This window comes from Callorhinus ursinus, unplaced genomic scaffold, assembly GCF_003265705.2.
Source record: "Callorhinus ursinus isolate GAN/ISIS: 27379988/994484 unplaced genomic scaffold, GSC_fseal_2.0 scaffold15, whole genome shotgun sequence".
In the NCBI taxonomy this organism is placed as follows: domain Eukaryota; kingdom Metazoa; phylum Chordata; class Mammalia; order Carnivora; family Otariidae; genus Callorhinus; species Callorhinus ursinus.
In genome coordinates, this window is record NW_027397077.1 from 5,811,457 (window position 1) to 5,827,275 (window position 15,819).

The 15,819-nt window shown below is 59.8% G+C and overlaps 2 protein-coding genes across 8 annotated transcripts in view; both read right to left on the reverse strand.

The window, feature by feature from the left end:
* Positions 1–644: 644 nt before the first annotated feature.
* On the reverse strand, positions 645–10,688 carry SLC26A6 (solute carrier family 26 member 6). Of its 2 annotated transcripts, XM_025884914.2 has the most exons (21): positions 10,603–10,688; positions 8,597–8,755; positions 8,376–8,515; positions 8,042–8,152; positions 7,326–7,489; positions 6,967–7,131; positions 6,726–6,887; positions 6,307–6,389; positions 6,075–6,222; positions 5,680–5,793; positions 5,459–5,536; positions 5,040–5,135; positions 4,691–4,797; positions 4,474–4,543; positions 3,419–3,511; positions 3,232–3,330; positions 2,709–2,801; positions 1,840–2,019; positions 1,596–1,650; positions 1,176–1,312; positions 645–938 (listed from the first exon to the last, which is right to left on the reverse strand). In XM_025884914.2, exons 1-21 carry the CDS (start codon positions 10,623–10,625, stop codon positions 924–926), a joined length of 2,292 nt encoding a protein of 763 aa, XP_025740699.2. In that variant the 5' UTR covers positions 10,626–10,688; the 3' UTR covers positions 645–923. The 2 variants fall into 2 exon arrangements, with proteins under 2 accessions (XP_025740699.2, XP_073757263.1); XM_073901162.1 differs by lacking the exons at positions 645–938; positions 1,176–1,312; positions 1,596–1,650; positions 1,840–2,019; positions 10,603–10,688 and adding an exon at positions 9,814–9,939 and having other exon boundaries at positions 2,771–3,330.
* The window catches only part of CELSR3 (cadherin EGF LAG seven-pass G-type receptor 3), a 28,653-nt gene continuing 21,562 nt past the window's right edge, over positions 8,729–15,819 (reverse strand). For 4 of the 6 annotated variants that reach the window (XM_073901160.1, XM_073901159.1, XM_073901158.1 and 1 more), the window contains 3 exons: positions 14,768–15,656; positions 9,961–13,409; positions 8,729–9,865 (listed from right to left, as the gene is read on the reverse strand). In XM_073901160.1, the coding sequence (XP_073757261.1) occupies positions 13,382–13,409; positions 14,768–15,656 (917 nt within the window). In that variant the 3' untranslated portion in view covers positions 8,729–9,865; positions 9,961–13,381. The remainder of the gene's footprint in view (positions 9,866–9,960; positions 13,410–14,767; positions 15,657–15,819) is intronic. The other 2 variants (XM_073901161.1, XM_073901157.1) reach the window with 2 other exon arrangements.

Genomic DNA, 15,819 nt, shown 5'->3' on the forward strand with positions numbered 1-15,819 from the left:
ATTCCCACTGTACTGCCGAGGAGACCCAGAAAGATTCTAGCCCCCCACCCCCACTCACTCAGAGCATCAGCTGGCCTGAAGGAAGGCCTACTGCTGCCCACTGGGCAACACACCCAGATGCTGACCTTTTAAGGTAGAAATCAAGCATATGCTTCTTGGCAGTGACCTGCACAGCCCAAGTGACCTAATGATATGAACAGGCTTTTTCCCAAGCAAGTCAACCCTAGGCATTCTTACTTCTCTTCTCGACACAGACCAGCAGCGCCTGTGAACACCATGCTCCCCCATCTGGTTGCTCAGGTGTTTACTCTATACCCTCCAGGGGCTGCACTCACTGGGACCATTCCTGAGAAGGTCTGATTCCACGGTCTTCCAGCTGAAGACACAGGCGTCAAGGGTTGTGCGTGGCTGGGGAGCTTGAACCTGCTCTAGTTGAGCTTGAACCTGGGGTGCCCCCACCCTGGCCTGGGCCCCATAACTCTCCCGCTGGCTCTCTATTCACTCACCGGACTCTGCCCCCCTCAAATCTTCCGCCACAACTTCTGACTTCAGCCCCCCACTTTGGGGCATAAGAAGAGTCAGGAGTCAGGGCTGTGGATCACTGCCCACCCCACCAAACCCACGCCAAGGCACAGCAAGCCTGGTGGCAGGCAAACAGGTCTTTATTTCTGGGGCTAAAAACATGCATCTTCCCCCAACCCAGCCAGTCTGTCTCCAGTGTTCCATCCCAGGCCCAGGCCTATAGCACTGAACTTGGGAGACCCAGGACATCCATCCCTGAGTTATGTGTATGTGTGTGTGTGTGTGTGTACGGAGGGGACTCCTGGGTGACATCTGGAGGCAGCCCAGGGGCAGGGAGTTTCTCACAAGGGCCTGGTCACAACCTGCAGAGGTGAGCAGTCTCAGGCAGGGCGGCGGCATGGTCAGAGTTTGGTCATCTGAGTAGGCAGAGGAGGGGAGGCTCCAGTTAGTTTCCAAAAACACATATCAACCCTTTCCCCCCGGACAGCAACCCCTGCTCCTGGGAGCAGCTTCAGCTGAAGGTGGGAAGGGAAGGCAGTGGGTCCGCTGGGGCAGAGCCATTCAGGAAGGGTGGACTTTCTGGAGGTGGGGGTCAGGACAGGGACAAGCAGTAGACAAACAAAAAGAGCTCCGTGAGCCAGAGGCCAGCTCACCAAAACAGGGCTGGCAGGGTCGGACCTCGGGTGTTGGACAGCAAAGAGGACAGCATCGTGCACAGAGGCAAAGAGATGCTGCTTAGTGATCGAAGCATCGAAGAAGTGCCCGGCCTCAAGCTGGGCGACCACAGGAGCTGTGGGCAAGGAATGGGTCTCCCCTGGCTCGCAGAACCACCAGGAACCCCAACCCCCAACCTCAGTCACCAGAACACCCTGACCCATTTCGCGCATGACCTCTACCCCCTGAGGTGACAGCAAAACCTCCAGTCACTCCTGACCCTTGACCCCTGCCTCCCAAGACACCTCTGACCTCCGGTCCCAGAGAAAGACTTTTCCTTGTGCTGCTTGGCAGAGACTCCCTGGCTGAGAGAGCCCCACTCCCCTCCCAGACCACTCATGCTGTCCCCCCCCACGCACTGTGGCAGGCGGCCATATAGACCTCCACCTCGATCTCTCGGAAGTCACGGAAAATCTGCAACAGAAAAGGGGGCCAGGCTCAGAGGGAGGCTCAAGGGCTCTGAGGAAGGACTCAGGCAGGTTGTGGGGGAGGGAGTTTTGAGAGGGAGCTCAGAGGGGCTCTTGGGTCTAGTTATGGGGTGAGGAGCCTTAAGGGGACTTGTCCTCTCCCAGGGCTCTTCTTAGGGGTGCCCCAGCCCCTTACGTTCTTCAGGTTCTTGATGCACACAGTGTCCACGAAGGAGAGGGCGCCCAGGTCCAGGACAAGGCTGTGGAAGTGTGGCTGAGGCAGGCCCAGGGCCTTCAGTGTGGACCCATCTGGGGCCTTAGCATCTTCCTGACCGCCGGCTGCTGTATCCTCTAGCTCATTCCCTGTGCTCGCCTGCTGGGAAAAAGGTGTCCAGGAGGGGTGATGGCAAAGAACACACACGGACAGGCAAGGGCCACACTGGGTCAGATGTGGGAGCATGCATGCAAATACCCGCATATATAGGACATGCAGGGGACACATGAAAACCCGGACATGGAGGAGCCTCTTGCACGTAAAGACGGGAGAGACACATGGGGATGCACAGGAGAGGAAGCCCAGACTCAGGGAGCACACACAGATGTGCGTGTACTGCTCTGTTATCTCCCGGGCTCAGGCCTAGGGGCGCTTAAGAAGGTGGGGTGCTGGGTGATGGCGTCCCATCCTCAGCCAGCCAGGGTGGGGCGGGTAGGGGGCCCAGGGACACGTGAGCACATACAGACAGCTTGGCACCCCGCCTGGGTCTCTAGTTGAGCTTGGCGTCCCTTTTGATCCCATATTTTCCCCCATACCCCCAATCCCTTCTCTCTACCCATGAATCTTGTGGACTCTACAAATTCAACGTCTTTGGATGGCAGGCCAGAGAGCCACAGCAGAATCTATGGCAGATCACTAGGCCTCTCTCCAGAGGGCATTGGATCCATCACCCCCCCACCCCCCACCCCCGGCACGACCAGCTCGAACCCACGGCTTTCCTTGCAGGACATGCATGGACCACTCACATCTCTGCAGCTCCTGGCTGCCCCCTCTCCCACCTCCAGCCTCACCCTGGCCTTGGCGTCCTCCACGTTGTTGCTCTCCATGTCTCTGACGCTGGTGTTGACTTCGATGGAAACAGATGTGCCCTCGGAGGCGGGAGTCTAGGCCGGGGAGAGAAGGGGGACAAGACAGAGCTCTCCCAGCTGTCATAGGACAGCCAACCAGGCAAGTCGGGTATCACCCCCAGGCTTTGGGCAGCTAGGCAGGCCAGGGACTAAAGCTTGGGACCCAGGGCTGCCAGGCTGGAGGTGGTGGGGTTTTCGCCAGCTCCAGGAGCAGCCAAAAATGGAAGAGGACCGTGGTGGTCCATGCTGTCACTGGCTTGGGGGGAGGTGGGAGAAAAACAAAACTCTGCCCAGAGCGCTGACCTGCCGGGGGAGCAAAGCCGGGGCCCAGCAGGGTCGGGGGGGGGGGCGGGCATCAGGGAGGAAGGAGGGACAAGTGAGGCCAAGAACTCAGGCCAGGAGGAAGAGCACGTGGGTTCAGCAGCAGGACAGGGGGCAGGAATCCCTGGCTTGAAGGGGCCCCTGCCTGTTTCTGGAGACTCTTCTGCAGTCGCTTCAGCTTTAGCTCCTGCTTCCTGAGCCGCTTCTTCTTCTGGGAGATGAGGTGGTCAACGTCCACACCGCACTGGAGGCAAATGTCAGGGAAGGGGATGTGGACGCTCTGGGGAGGTGAGGGAGCCTCTGACACTCACCCTGGGGACCCCCGGACTCACCCTCTGCTTCAGCGCATCGCTGTAGAGCTCAGCATTAGCAAAGAACATGGTGGCTGAGGAGCGGAAGACCTTCACACCTGGGACCTCCCTGGCCTGGGGATGGGTCAGGTTGGGGTGGCTGAGCCCTCCACTCTCCTGGTTGTATTGTGTTCTCCTGCTTTCCTGCCCCCGTGTGGCCCAGGGCCCCCCATCACCAAGCCTCTGCTCGCCGGCCAGCACCGGCCCCTGTCGTCCCGAGACCTTGGGCCACAAGCTTGGCCATATCACCCCAACTCCTCATCCCCCCAAACTTGCCACCCAGGCCCTCAGTCAGGCCTGTCAAAGCTTCGTCCAGGGCATCCTGCACCCTCCCTCCCCACCTCCCCTCCCTTCTGCCAATACCCAGGCCAGAGTATTAGGCCTCCTCGTGGGCCTCCACCCCCTACCCTGTGGTCTGTTTCCTGCACAGAGAGACCCTCCCCAGCTCCCACTCCGTCTGCGGCACAGCCCAGGAAGTGTGGCGCTGCTCAGCACTTGGGTCTGCACCATGTGCCCCCCACCTCCCTCTCCATCCTGCTGAGCTGCTCCCCTCCTGTCCTCCCCTTACTCTGCCTGATTATACTGTACTCAGACGCCAAGGCTCCACGTCAGCAGGAACGGGCTTGTTTTATTCCAGAACCCCACTACTAGGCATGAAGCTTTCCAGGAGGTAAATGAACCATTGAGATGTGGGAACTCCACTGATCAGATCAGGAAACAGCCTCCCCTACATCTTTGTGCCCCGGGCTCCTGCCCCACCAGCATTCCTGCACCAAGGCTGCTCGGCAGGATAAGGCTTGTGCTGCTGGCTCCAAGACAGACCCCTCTCCAGGCTCCTCAGTCCCTCTCTGTCCACTGCTCCTCTGTCCTCTCGTAGCTTTTGAGTCCCAGACCCACATTCCTCCCTTGAAGTTCCCAGGACCAAAGCACCCTCAGCCCCCAGGGTCTTCGCTGGGTGTAGAAGGGACTAACAAACGCCCATCCCGCCCCTGTCCCACCCCACCAGGCCTTCCTCCTGCCCAGCCCCTGCCACCCACCTCTGAGTACTCGACCACATCTTGGTAAATGTCCGTGTCTGGCACCTGCCCCAAGACAGAGTAGCGGGGCCTGTGAAGGAGAGTGTGTGAGGAGGGGGCAGTGAGGGGGTACCAGGGAGCCTAGGGTTACCCCCGAGACGTGGGAAAGCTGGAGGGAGCCAGTGTGGCCCTCACCCCCTCACCAGCTGGGATGGGGGCACCAAAAGGGGAGACTCACAGCTGCGTGCGGACCACCACGAGCAGCAGGGAGAAGACGACAGAGACTGCCAGGCCGATGTCCAGGTTCAGCAGGATGGTGGCCACAAAGGTCACCAGCCAGATGAGCTAAAAGTGGAAGGGCAACGTGGCTAGGGGAGTGGGAGAAAAATGACACTCCGCCCAGAGAGCTGACCTGCCAGGGGAGCAGAGCAGGGGCCCTGGGGCATCAGGGAGAAAGGAGGGATGAGCAAGACTAAGAACTCAGGAGCCCGGGAGGTCAGGAGAAAGGCCGTGGGGGTTCAGCAGCAAGACGGGGGGCAGCAGGACAGGGGCCCCCAGGCCCACCCTTGGGCTCCCAGGCCTCTCACCAGATCCATTCGATTCGACTTCCAGAGGGAACGTATGTCGGCGAACTGCTTCAACATGCCCTTCAAGTTCACGATAATGGCAGCTGCCAGGACTGCCTGGGTGAGGGGAGGGCACGTCAGCAGGGGCTGCTGCCAGGTGCCCAGATGCTGACAAGCCTGACCACCGGGGCAGGAGCTAGACTGATGCTGGCATCACCCCGCATGACGCTAGTGGCCACCCTGAGCCAAACAACTTGGATCTGACTCTGAAGGGGTCTAATCCCTGACCCTTGACTCCAAATCTCACCCTAAAGAGCTCAACCTTCAAAAACAGTTCATGCGTGACCTCATATTCCTGCCCCTCACCTAGGACCTGACTGACCTGAGCCTCTGGCCTGGCCAAGTCCCTCAAGCCTGGCTGGGTGGATGTGGCCACTCACCTTGGGCAGGTCTCTGAAGAGCTCCCCAAGTTTGACGATAATAATGAGGATGAAGAGGGAGGAGACAGCTCCGGCCACCTGTGGGGGGTGGGGAAAGAGGGGTGGAGGGAGGAGCGGAGGGGGATCGCCCAGCAAAAGCGGGGTGTGTGTGTGTGTGTGTGTGTGTGTGTGTGTGTGTGTGTGTGTGCACGTGTGGATGCACACCCACGCCCAAAGCCCACCTGTGTGTTGCCCCCGGCACTCTCCTGTACCAGACTGCGGGACATGGAGCAGCTCACGGGGAAGCACTGGAAGATGCCCCCAATGAGGTTACTGAGGCCGAGAGCCACCAGCTCCTGGTGGAGAAAAAGTGCAGGTATGTAGTGCCTGGTGCCTGGTCCCTGGGCCACTATGCCCAGGCCTAGGTGTCCCCAACCTCCATCCACACTCACCAGCCCCCAGACTTGGCTGCTGCTGTCCCAAATGCCTTGCTCTCCCACCCTCAGTCCGCTGCATGCCCCAGCACATCTGTTTGCTGTCTCCCTATGTCCCACCTGACACTCCACACACACACACCCCGCCCCCAGGCCCTGGGGGTCTCTGTATACGCAGCTACCCCCGCATCCCAGCCCCAGACCTGGTTGCTGTCCACCCGGTAGCCGTGCCTCAGGGCGAAGATCTTCCCCAGTGAGATGGCAATGGCAAAACCAACCACAGCGATGGTGAAGGCATATCCCACCAGGCTGGCGAAGAGCTGGGGGCTGGGGGCCGCTGGGGGCACCAGCCTGTGAGGGGCATCTGTGAGGCCAAAGGAGGGAGCTGGCCCTGGCCCCCCAGCCCTCCCTGACCAGACAGGCGCCAGAGCTCACCCTGCAGGGATGTCGCCCACGACATCCACCCCAAATCTGGCCTTTAGGCCCACACCGTAGGAGATGCCTGTGGCCCCGATGAGCTGGGGAGAGAGGACAGAGTCAGGGGAGCAGTGCTGGCATCATCAAGGGGCTGGAGAAACCACTGTGGGGGTGAAGAGGGTGGCCTGAAGCAAAGCCTTTGGGGGGGTGGGGAGAAGTGGGCAACAAGGTAAAATACACCACCCTTTGGGGAAAGTGGAGATGCTATCAGGGTCTGGAAGGCACCAACATGGGACCTTCCTGCTGTGGTCACACCCCCTCCCCAAGGAACTCTCCCTGGTGCCCACTCCAGCTGGTCTTTAAATCCTGGGGGGGTGCCCGCCGGCAGGGATGTATCCTTCCCTGCCCTTCCCCCCGGGCCCCGCAGATTCCCGAACCGTTAGCAGCTCCCCAGGGATCGGCATGGGCAGATATCGGCGCAGCTTGTCATTGAGCAGTTTCACCAGCACCAGCACCACCCCTGCCACCAACGCAGTGACCATCGTGCCCACCGTGTTCATCACACTCCAGGGCAGCTTTGAGCAGACCTCCAGCACTGTCTGAGGGGAGGCAGGGTCACGGGCAGCACTCAAGGTTGTGGGGCGCACCCCGCCCGTCCCTCCTCCCGCCCTCACTCACATAGATGAGGGACAGCGGCCCCGAGTGGCTGCTCAGCTGGAGGCCAAACACATACTTAAGCTGCGAGACGAAGACCTGCACAGACGCGGCCGTGGTATAGGCGCGGACCAGGGGCTCTGACAAGTAGGTGACCACAAAGCCGAAGCGGACCAGGCCCAGTCCCACCTGTGGGGTGGCCAGGGGCAGTCAGGGGACACGAGGGTCAGGGTCGTCAGGGTGGCTAGAGCAGAGCCCGGTGCAGGTGGAATCCAAGGGGCATGAGGGAGCAGCCAGGGGGAGGAGGAGGGCGGTGATGGGCAGACTCTCGGGGGAACTGGCAGCGGCGGGGTGGGGGGCACATCCTCCTGCCTGCTCCGCACCTGGAAGAGGCCGACCAGGACGCTGAGCGTGGAGGCCAGCTGCACCCGCACACCATCTCTGGCCACCTCGTCGACGGTGGAGTTCACACCCTGCAGGAAGTTCTCATCCGGGGCCAGGGATTCTGTCACACTGCCCACCATCACAGACATGACAGCAAAGGTACCTGCAGAGGTAGGTCAGGGTGGGTCTGCAGGGGAGAGGACACCACCCTACCCAGGAGCCCTGCCCTTAAGGGGAAGGGTCAGGAGATAGCTGGTTCTAGACAAGTATCTTCAGACTACATCAGGCATATAGAGGCAGTGCTGGTGGTCACGTATGAACCCTGAACTCAGGGACTCTTGAGGGCGGCCGGAAATGCTGGCCCTGCCTCACCTACCCTGCCCACCCATGTCCATCGGCTGAGAATCACACCCCTTGTAGAAGGTGAGATGGGGCAAGGGGGCACGGCCTGCCCCAGGCTGGTCGGGACTCTGCCAAGTTCTGGGCCCTTCAAGTTGCCTCACCCACATCTTCCTGGAGCCAGGGCCTGGAGCTATCCTGAATCTCTGGCCCCACAGTCAGAGGCCTAGTCCTGCCTGGAAATGACCTTGGACCCAGCACCAATGCTGTCCCCTTCTCTAAGTTCCCGTGCCCTGCTCGGCCCTCCTTTGCCCTGTCCTCCATGGGGGAAGGGTCGTTCTTGTCTTCCTGCAAGACTGAGCTTGGCTCCACTCACCCACAGAGATGTGCCGGGAAGTGCCGAACAGGAAGTAGATAAAGACAGGATAGAAAGAGCTGTAGAGGCCAAACACGGGGGGCAGTCCAGCCAGGAGGGCATAGGCTAGGCCTGGAAGTGGAATGGTAGCAACGGAGGCTTGGAGGCCAGGGCCTTGGAAAGGATGAGGGAATCCCAACCCTAGGTCATGGGCCATAGTTCCAGGGGGCAGCGCTCATAGCTTCTGATTAGAGAGGGTGCACAAGACCACAGGGCTTCTGCGCTGGGGCCTTGAAGGATTGCAGATCACCCCCCAAGGACTGAGGGTACAGCCTCCGGGTCAGGTATGGCTCACCCTGTGGTAGCTGCATAATGGCCACACTCAGGCCAGCCAACAAGTCGCCCAGGAGCCAGTCACGCAAGCGATACCGGGGTAGCCAGGCCAAAACTGGGAGGTGCTGGAACAGAAGGGCTCGGGCCCGAGCACGGGAGCACCTGGGGACATAACGGTAGGCATTGGTCACAGGGTCTACCTAAGTCCTGCCAGCGCCCCCAGACCCCCACCCTCTGCCTTACTGAAACCAGGTTCGCCACTGGTGGGTCCTGGTTGCTGAGGTCCAGCACCCCAGCTCCTCCAACTGTTCCTGGTTCATCAGTGGCCGCTCCACATGGTAGTCTCGCTTCCTCAGCTCCATGGCCTGTGTCACAGGCAACAGTGCCTGTGTGTCCCTCTGTCTGGGGTGGCGAAATCAGAGTCACAGTGAGTGTACCCCTGGCCCAACCTCCCCCATGCTTCCACCTGGGATCAGAGTCACCCACTTGACTTTTCTAGGCCTTAAGATCTAGGTAGCTGAGAGCTGGACCCATGCCCAGCCAGGGGAAATCCCTGAACTTTGGCTGGGAAAAGAATCTCGCTGGGCCAAAGTCCCCTATGAAGAGATGGCAAGATGAATATAATCCATACCTCCAACCCAGGTATAGCTGCCCACCTGTTGAGTGTTCTATCAGTCCCCGTCCCAGGCTGACTGTCCACCCAGCCCCTCCCCTGGACAATCCCTGTCCAGTCTCTGAGTCCTCATCCGGCGGCCCCATGAGCTCAGTGCTGGATGGCTGAGAACTCGCACAAGGAAGGGACCCAGCAATCAGGGGTCCAGTCCTTCAGGCAGGTTCCTCTTTAGAGTGGCTCCCCTCTAAGGGAAGGAAAGTATTGGGGCTAAGATTGCCCCTGGGCCTCCAGCCTGGGGATCCAGGCTGTGGACAAACTCAGGCTTAATCTGGGAAAGCCAGGGAATGGCTCTCACCTGGAGAAAGGGGTCTCACCTGGAAAGGCAAGCTCCCACCTGAAGTGGGAAGATTTCCCCTCCAGAGCTCCTGCTACCAGGTGCTCTTTCTCCCAGAGGGAAAGCTCTCACCTGACAGGAAAGTTTGCACCAGCCAGGCAGGTTCTGTATTCAGAGAATCTCTTATCCACCCAGAGGCTCCCACCAAGAGGCTAACCGCCCCCCCTTAACCCCTTCCTCCCTTGCGGCCTGGAACTTTACAACTGGGACTAAGGATCAGGGCTCCCCGGGGAGGAGGGCGGGGAAGAGGGGACCTCCCTTGGGAATAGGTGATCTGCGGGGAGGGAGTTCTTATTCGAGGAAGCTCATACTGGGAGGGAAGCTTTGTCAGTGGGGAAAGTTTTCACCCGCCAGGAAAACCAGGGAAGTTCTCATCTGGAGGGTGCTCTCACCTAAGGGAAGATCTTACCTGGCTGGCGTAGGCTCCCACCTGAAATGGTTGAAAGCTCTCACCTGGGAATAGATCTCAGCGCAGGAGTCTTCCCTGAAGGGAAACTCTCCCCTGCTGGGAAAGTTTTCAGGAAAGTTCTGATCTGTGGGCTCTGACCTAGGGGTAGGATCTCCCGAGGGGTAGGAACTCGCCTGGGAAGAACCTCTAACCTGGATGTCCTGGTCAGAGAAGGGAGTGGAGTAGGTGCAAGGCAGATAGATCCTCAGAGACTCTTGGCACCGCGGTCTCACAGAGATCTTTGAGCCCCCTTGCCCCTCCTCCGTGAGTCACTCAGGTCTTGTTAAAGGTCTCCCCAACTCCCCAGGACGCGTGCTTGGAGGGCGGGGCCTAGATCCTTGGCCCCTTCGCCGGGGAGGGCACCTCGGTCCTTCCAGCCGGACCCCTCATTCCCGGTCAGTGGTACAGCTGGGTGGGCTCAGGCCACCGCTATGGACTCCTTGCGGCGACCTCCCGGCCCCAACGCGCCCAGCGGCTCACCTCCTGGGCCGGGGCTCCTCCACACTCAGCCGCCTCCCGCGGCCCGAGGCTAGCCCGCGGGCGGCGCTCGAGTGGCTTCCCGCACAGCCCTCAGGGGCGGGGGTCGCGCGGGCTCCCGCCCCATCCCTCGCTTCAGCGGGCAACCGCCTGCAGAAAATCGGCAAAGCTGCAAACCAAGGCGTCGCAGGGGGAGGATGGCTGCTCCGGACTTAGCGGTACCCCTTCCGAGCTAACCCAAGCTGGCGCTTGCACCGGGGCCACGCGGCAGCTCGCGGACACGGACGCGGAGAACCGGAACCGTGCCCAGCACTCACCCCGAAGCTTCAGACAACCCCATGGCCAGTGGGCTGCCTGCCAGGTGGCGGCGGCGGCGGATAAAGCTCCTGCGGGAGGCCACTACCGTTCGGGAGGGGAGACAGGGACCTACGGCGGGCTCCAAGGGGCCAATCCCTGGACAGGACGGGGCAGGCTTGGGCCAATCAGCGTGCTCGGGCGGGGCCTAAGGGACGCTCTTTAGGCGGGGCGAGCCCCCGGGGCGGAAGATTTAACCCCTTCCTCCCCTGCGGCCTGGAACTTGACAACTGGGACTAAGGATCCCCGCTCGGCTACGGCCGTGGCCGGGGTACCTGAGTACGACAGGGCGGATACCAAGTTCTGGCTTCTCTCGGAGGGTCCCCGCGGGATGGGGAGGGAAACCCCCCAAATGGGCTGCCTGGGGGCGCTGCTGGTAACCAGAGCCTTAGCTTTCCTTGGGGTATCCGGTCTATGGGGCCTCTTTTGCCTCCCACTAAGGGCGGCGCCTTCAGGCTTTCCCCTTAAGACCAGTGGCTGACACCGAAGGTGCTCAAGGCCTCCCTTCAACTCTGGACATCCAGACCTGAAATGAGGCTGCGAGGTTTCCCTCCCCTACAGGGCACAGCCTGGCATCTCGCCCAAAGGCTTCTGCCTGAGCGGGGAAGGAACACGATGTCCTGGCCAGCTGCAAGTCCGAGAGGCTAGTGGTCAGTGCTGTTAATGGGCTGAGGGGTTGGCAAGGGCAGTTCCTAAGGTTGGTTGGAGCCCTGGCCAGGGCAAATGCCAGGTTAGAGTTGCAGGCCCTGAAGACCAAGTCATCATGCTGACACCTTGAGGAGAGAAGGGATTTCCCTGGCGCCTTACTCCCAGGACCTGTGCTCATACTTCAGGCCCCAGATCACAAAGCACCAGGCCAGAACTCAGGGTGAAAGAGATGGGAACTTGGTCCAAATGTCAGATAAAATGGGCTAAAAATAGCTGAATATTGAGGGGGGAGGGGCAGTGCTCAGATTTCTCCCAAAAGTCAGCCTGGTCTGAATCATAACCACCCTCCTACCCTACCCACCCCACTCCCACTCCCAAACAGAAAGAGGCAATAACCGTTTTCTATAGAAGTTTATTCCCAAAACAGAGCGCGGCTTCACGGAACAATTTACACAGACAGGGAAAGGGGCCACTGGGCTGGAGCAGGGGACCCCCAGAGAGGGGCATCTATAGAACCTAGGACATAGCAAGGACACCCCCCTTCTCCCAGAGCAGGCCCCTCAACCCTTCAAGGGCTGGGGTCATTCTGGGTAAGGAGAGCTGGAGCCCTGGCTGGCAGGATTTGGCACCAGTCAGCAAAGTAGAATTTTTAATCTCCTTGGAAATTGCCTCCCAAGAGTTTGTGTGGGGAAGGGGGGTGTCTGCACAGACCCCCTACAACCCTGCACAACCCATTGTTCCTAGCCATAAGAGGATGCCTACTCTGGAGGCCTTCTGGGTCTGCTGTTCAGCAGGGGGCTCAGGACTGACCTTTGGCCTGGGAGAGTTAGGAGCTAGAAACCTCCCAAGATGGCCAGGTCCAGGGTCTTCCAGCCCCTCTCCTGCCTTCTCAATCTTTCACTTGTAAACAAAGGGGGGGGGACCACTTTTTCAACTGTAAACAAAGTATAAACGTTCAAGGTTTTAAGTTGTAAACACAGTTTTAGAATGTTTTAAATCTTGACCTGTAAACAAAGTAACAAAATCTAAAGTCCCCAGTTCTGGACGTCAGACAAAGTAATAAAAGAGTTTTGTGAACAGGGTCCTAACAGTCATTTCTCCCTTTAGAAGGGAATGAAATAGGATGGAACTAGTTACCGCAGCCCAGGTGCCCAGGGCCAGGGAGGGTCCTGTAAACATGGGAGGCAGTGGCACCTACATTCTGTGTCTTCAACTCTCTTACTTCTGCTCCCCCTTGCTCCCCTGCCTACCCCTAGGAAGAAATTCTAGCACAGGGCAGTGTCAGGGAATCAGATGGCACCACAGACAATGTTTGCTCTTAGCAGGGGCTGGCAAATGACCCCCTAGTCCACCCTCTGCAGGAATGTCTGCATAGAGGCCTGAGCCCCACCGCGTGGGAGAAAGGGAAGCCTTGCTCTGTAAACATGGCGTGCTGCTCCACCAGCGCCCCACAGCATCAGTCCTAGGACATAAGGCAGTAAGTGGCAGGGACTCCGCATAAGAAACACACACATCCACGGGGAGGGGCAGCATGAGCAAGCCCCGTGAGGAAGTCAGAGGACCCCTGTTTCCAAGACAACCCCCAGTCCCTGAAGTTTGGCCCTTGGGGCATCCGAGAAAGCACAAAGATCAATTCTGTACTTTGGGCCCTAACAATATTCAGATCAATGGGCAGGGGCTATTTGCCCCTCCTCTCTGAATCTACCCCAGGAAGATGAGAGGAAAGAGCATATCGTTTGCCAGGGACCCAAATGGGGCCAAACACTGCACCTCTTACCCTCTGTCCCCTTCCCCTTCCAGCCCAGCCTCAGAACCCCGGGAGACAGAAAAGCTGAAAAATAACATAAGCATATCTCTCTGGTTACAAAGGTACAAAACGTATAAAAGTCCTCCTTTCAGTTCCCTCCCCCTGCACCTGTTACGCACATGCTCACATGCTCATGGACAGAGCGAGGAGCCTCAGCACTGCAGCAACAGGAGAGCTGGGGGGTGGGTGGGAGGCTGCCTTGGGATCAGCCCCTGATTCCTGGAGTCTCTTCTGTTAGCTCAAATCCTCCACGGCCCTCAGCCGTTCCTAGTCTGGGAGTCTGCCCCTCAGGAGTGCCCCTCGCTTCTGGGAACTCTGCAGAGTTGAGTGCGGCAGTCAGAGGTGGTTGCTGAGAGAATTCAGTCAGGGGGCTCTCAGCTCCCCCACAGCCTGCGCCCCCACCATCTCCCCCCCAACCCCATCACCTTTTCCTTTCAGTCCCCAGCCCCCTTACACCGCTTCCGGGGATCTCAGACCCCTTCACCCCTTCTGCACCCTGAGACTCATCAGCAAGGCCCCTTGGTCACCACCTGTCCTCTCTCTAGGCACTCAGCGAGCACCTGCTGTGTAGACACTACATTCATTAGCCCTTGACAGATTTCGCCTCAAAAAATCTCCACACCTCATCTGTTACTACAGACACATTTTACAAATATGGAAACAGAGACTCGGGGAGGTCAAGTGTGACTCCAGAGCCCGAACCCCTGCACCGTCCCCCAGGACCCCTCCCCCGCCCCACCAGCTAGACCCCAAGGCTAGGCTGCAGTTGGGCCCAGGCACTACTCATAGCTCTCCCTCGGCCCTGCGTCCAGCACCCTCCCAGAGTCCCCGGCACAAGGCCCTAAGTTCCCTGCCCCTTCCTTTCTCCTCCCCGGACTCTGCTTGGGTTCTACTGGTCTCCTGCCCCACTCCTGGCGTCCCTTTCCCCCAAAGCCTCCTTTTAACCTGCAGACCTCCACAGAGCCTGACCAAGCCGTTCCTCCTTCTTGAAACTCGACTCTTCTCTTGGCTTCCAAAGCCTGGCAATCCCTGGTTCCTCCCCCACTCCCTCTCTGACTCCTGTGTATCCAGCTGCTTCCCAGGTACGTCTGCAGCTCCCTATGCTACACATGGCCCCTGAGATGCACCAGGTACCAGCTCAGTTCCTACGTGCTCCACCTCGCAGTGCCCACAGGCATGAGGAACTTAACAGTGACTAAATAAATAAGTCAGGGAAATGATTTACTTTCAAAGTTAGCTCTTCAGCCTGACATATGAGATGCCCATATCCTGGCACTACTTCTGGCCCCTCCTTATCCCTTACCACCTCCTAAGCAAAGCCTCCCAAGCCATGATTCCTCCTCTCTGCCCCCACCCCCCACCCCTTTCCAAACCACGTTACCTCCTCCTTCCGGGCCTTGGATCCTGCTCTCGCCTTCTCCACTAGCTCAAGCCCTTTGGAAGGCACGTATCTCTCTTCCCTAGCCCGGGAGGTGCAGGGGAGGGTGGCTGGCACCAATCAGACACCTGGCAAGTCCCTGCTAATCACACCACCATTCCCTGCCTGTGGGGCCCCCTCGGGTAGCCCACACTGCCAACCCACACCCCCATTCTGTGGCCAAACACAGGGCAGGGTACACAGGAGGTTGCCTTAAGCTGATGCGGGTGTGGACAGGCGGCCAAACCCTGCTTACTCTGAGTCTGGAGACAGCTCCGAGATGCTGTGGGACGTGGCAGAGCGTGGTGTGGAGGGCCCAAGCGCAGAGGCTGTGGCAGAAGGCGTGGCAGTGGTGTGAGGGCCCGAGGGCGTGCTGGAGGACTGCACAGAGGAGGAGAGAGCTGAGGAGTTGAAGGAGGCCAGGATAGAAGAAAGAATGTCCAGCTGCTCTGTGGAGGGGCCATGGCTAGGGCCACTGGCTGGGTCCTCCCTAACTCTGAGCAGCTGTGGGGCTGGCCCGAGGCCTTCTCGTGAGGGGTGGCGGCTAGGCACGTGGTCCAGCTGCTCCCCTGAGTTCGATCTCCTGGACAGGGAATCCAGGGGCCGGGATGGCAAGAGGGGGTCCCTTGAGAGTTGCCGCTGGGGAGACAGGGGCAGAGGCGGGGGCTGTGGGTCAAGGTCCCGGGCACCATGGGGCAGGGGCAGTGTGTGCAACCACTCGCAGGGCGCCCCTAGGTCCAGAGCATCTCGTGACCCGAAGCGGCCGGCCCTGGTGCCAGGGTAGTCCCTGGGTGGCTGCCTCCGTGGGAGGGTACTGCCCCGATCCCTGGGCTCCAGGCGACCTGGCGCGGCGTCCAGGCGTTCCTGGGACCCCGGCCGACTCAGGGGATGCAGAATAGGGGCAGGGGCCTCCTCCAGTCGCTCACGGCTCAGTTGCCGCCGGAGGAGCAGGTCCAGCTGTTCTCGAGAAGAGTAGCGGCTGGCTGGCTGCGAAAGGCTGCCTGTGGCCCCTCCGGCATAGATGCGACCATAGGAGGCAGCTGGCACGGCACGGTGGCCCAAGGTGGCTGCACGGCGCCAGGACAGCTCAGGGGCACCTCGGGTCTGTGGCACCAGTGGGTACTGCAGTCGGTTCTTTAGGATGCCTGTGTGGGGAACACATGGGAGCTAGGCTCTGTATGGGGTGGGGGCAGGGGCAGACACTCCCTGGGTCTAGGGCGGTAGCTGCCCCTGCGATCCCTGTGACATGGGGCTGGCGGCAGAAACCCCTTGCGGAGGGGCAGAGGCAGCTCCTAGGGATTCCACACT

Excerpts from the sequence above, each read along its gene's own strand:
- SLC26A6 (XM_025884914.2), bottom strand. The coding sequence starts at position 10,625 with ATGGGGTTGTCTGAAGCTTCGGG. Across the intron at positions 6,223-6,306 it reads GTGGGCGACATCCCTGCAGG|GCTGGTGCCCCCAGCGGCCC; the intron begins GTGAGCTCTGGC and ends TGCCCCTCACAG. Across the intron at positions 3,331-3,418 it reads GCGATGCGCTGAAGCAGAGG|TGCGGTGTGGACGTTGACCA; the intron begins GTGAGTCCGGGG and ends ATTTGCCTCCAG.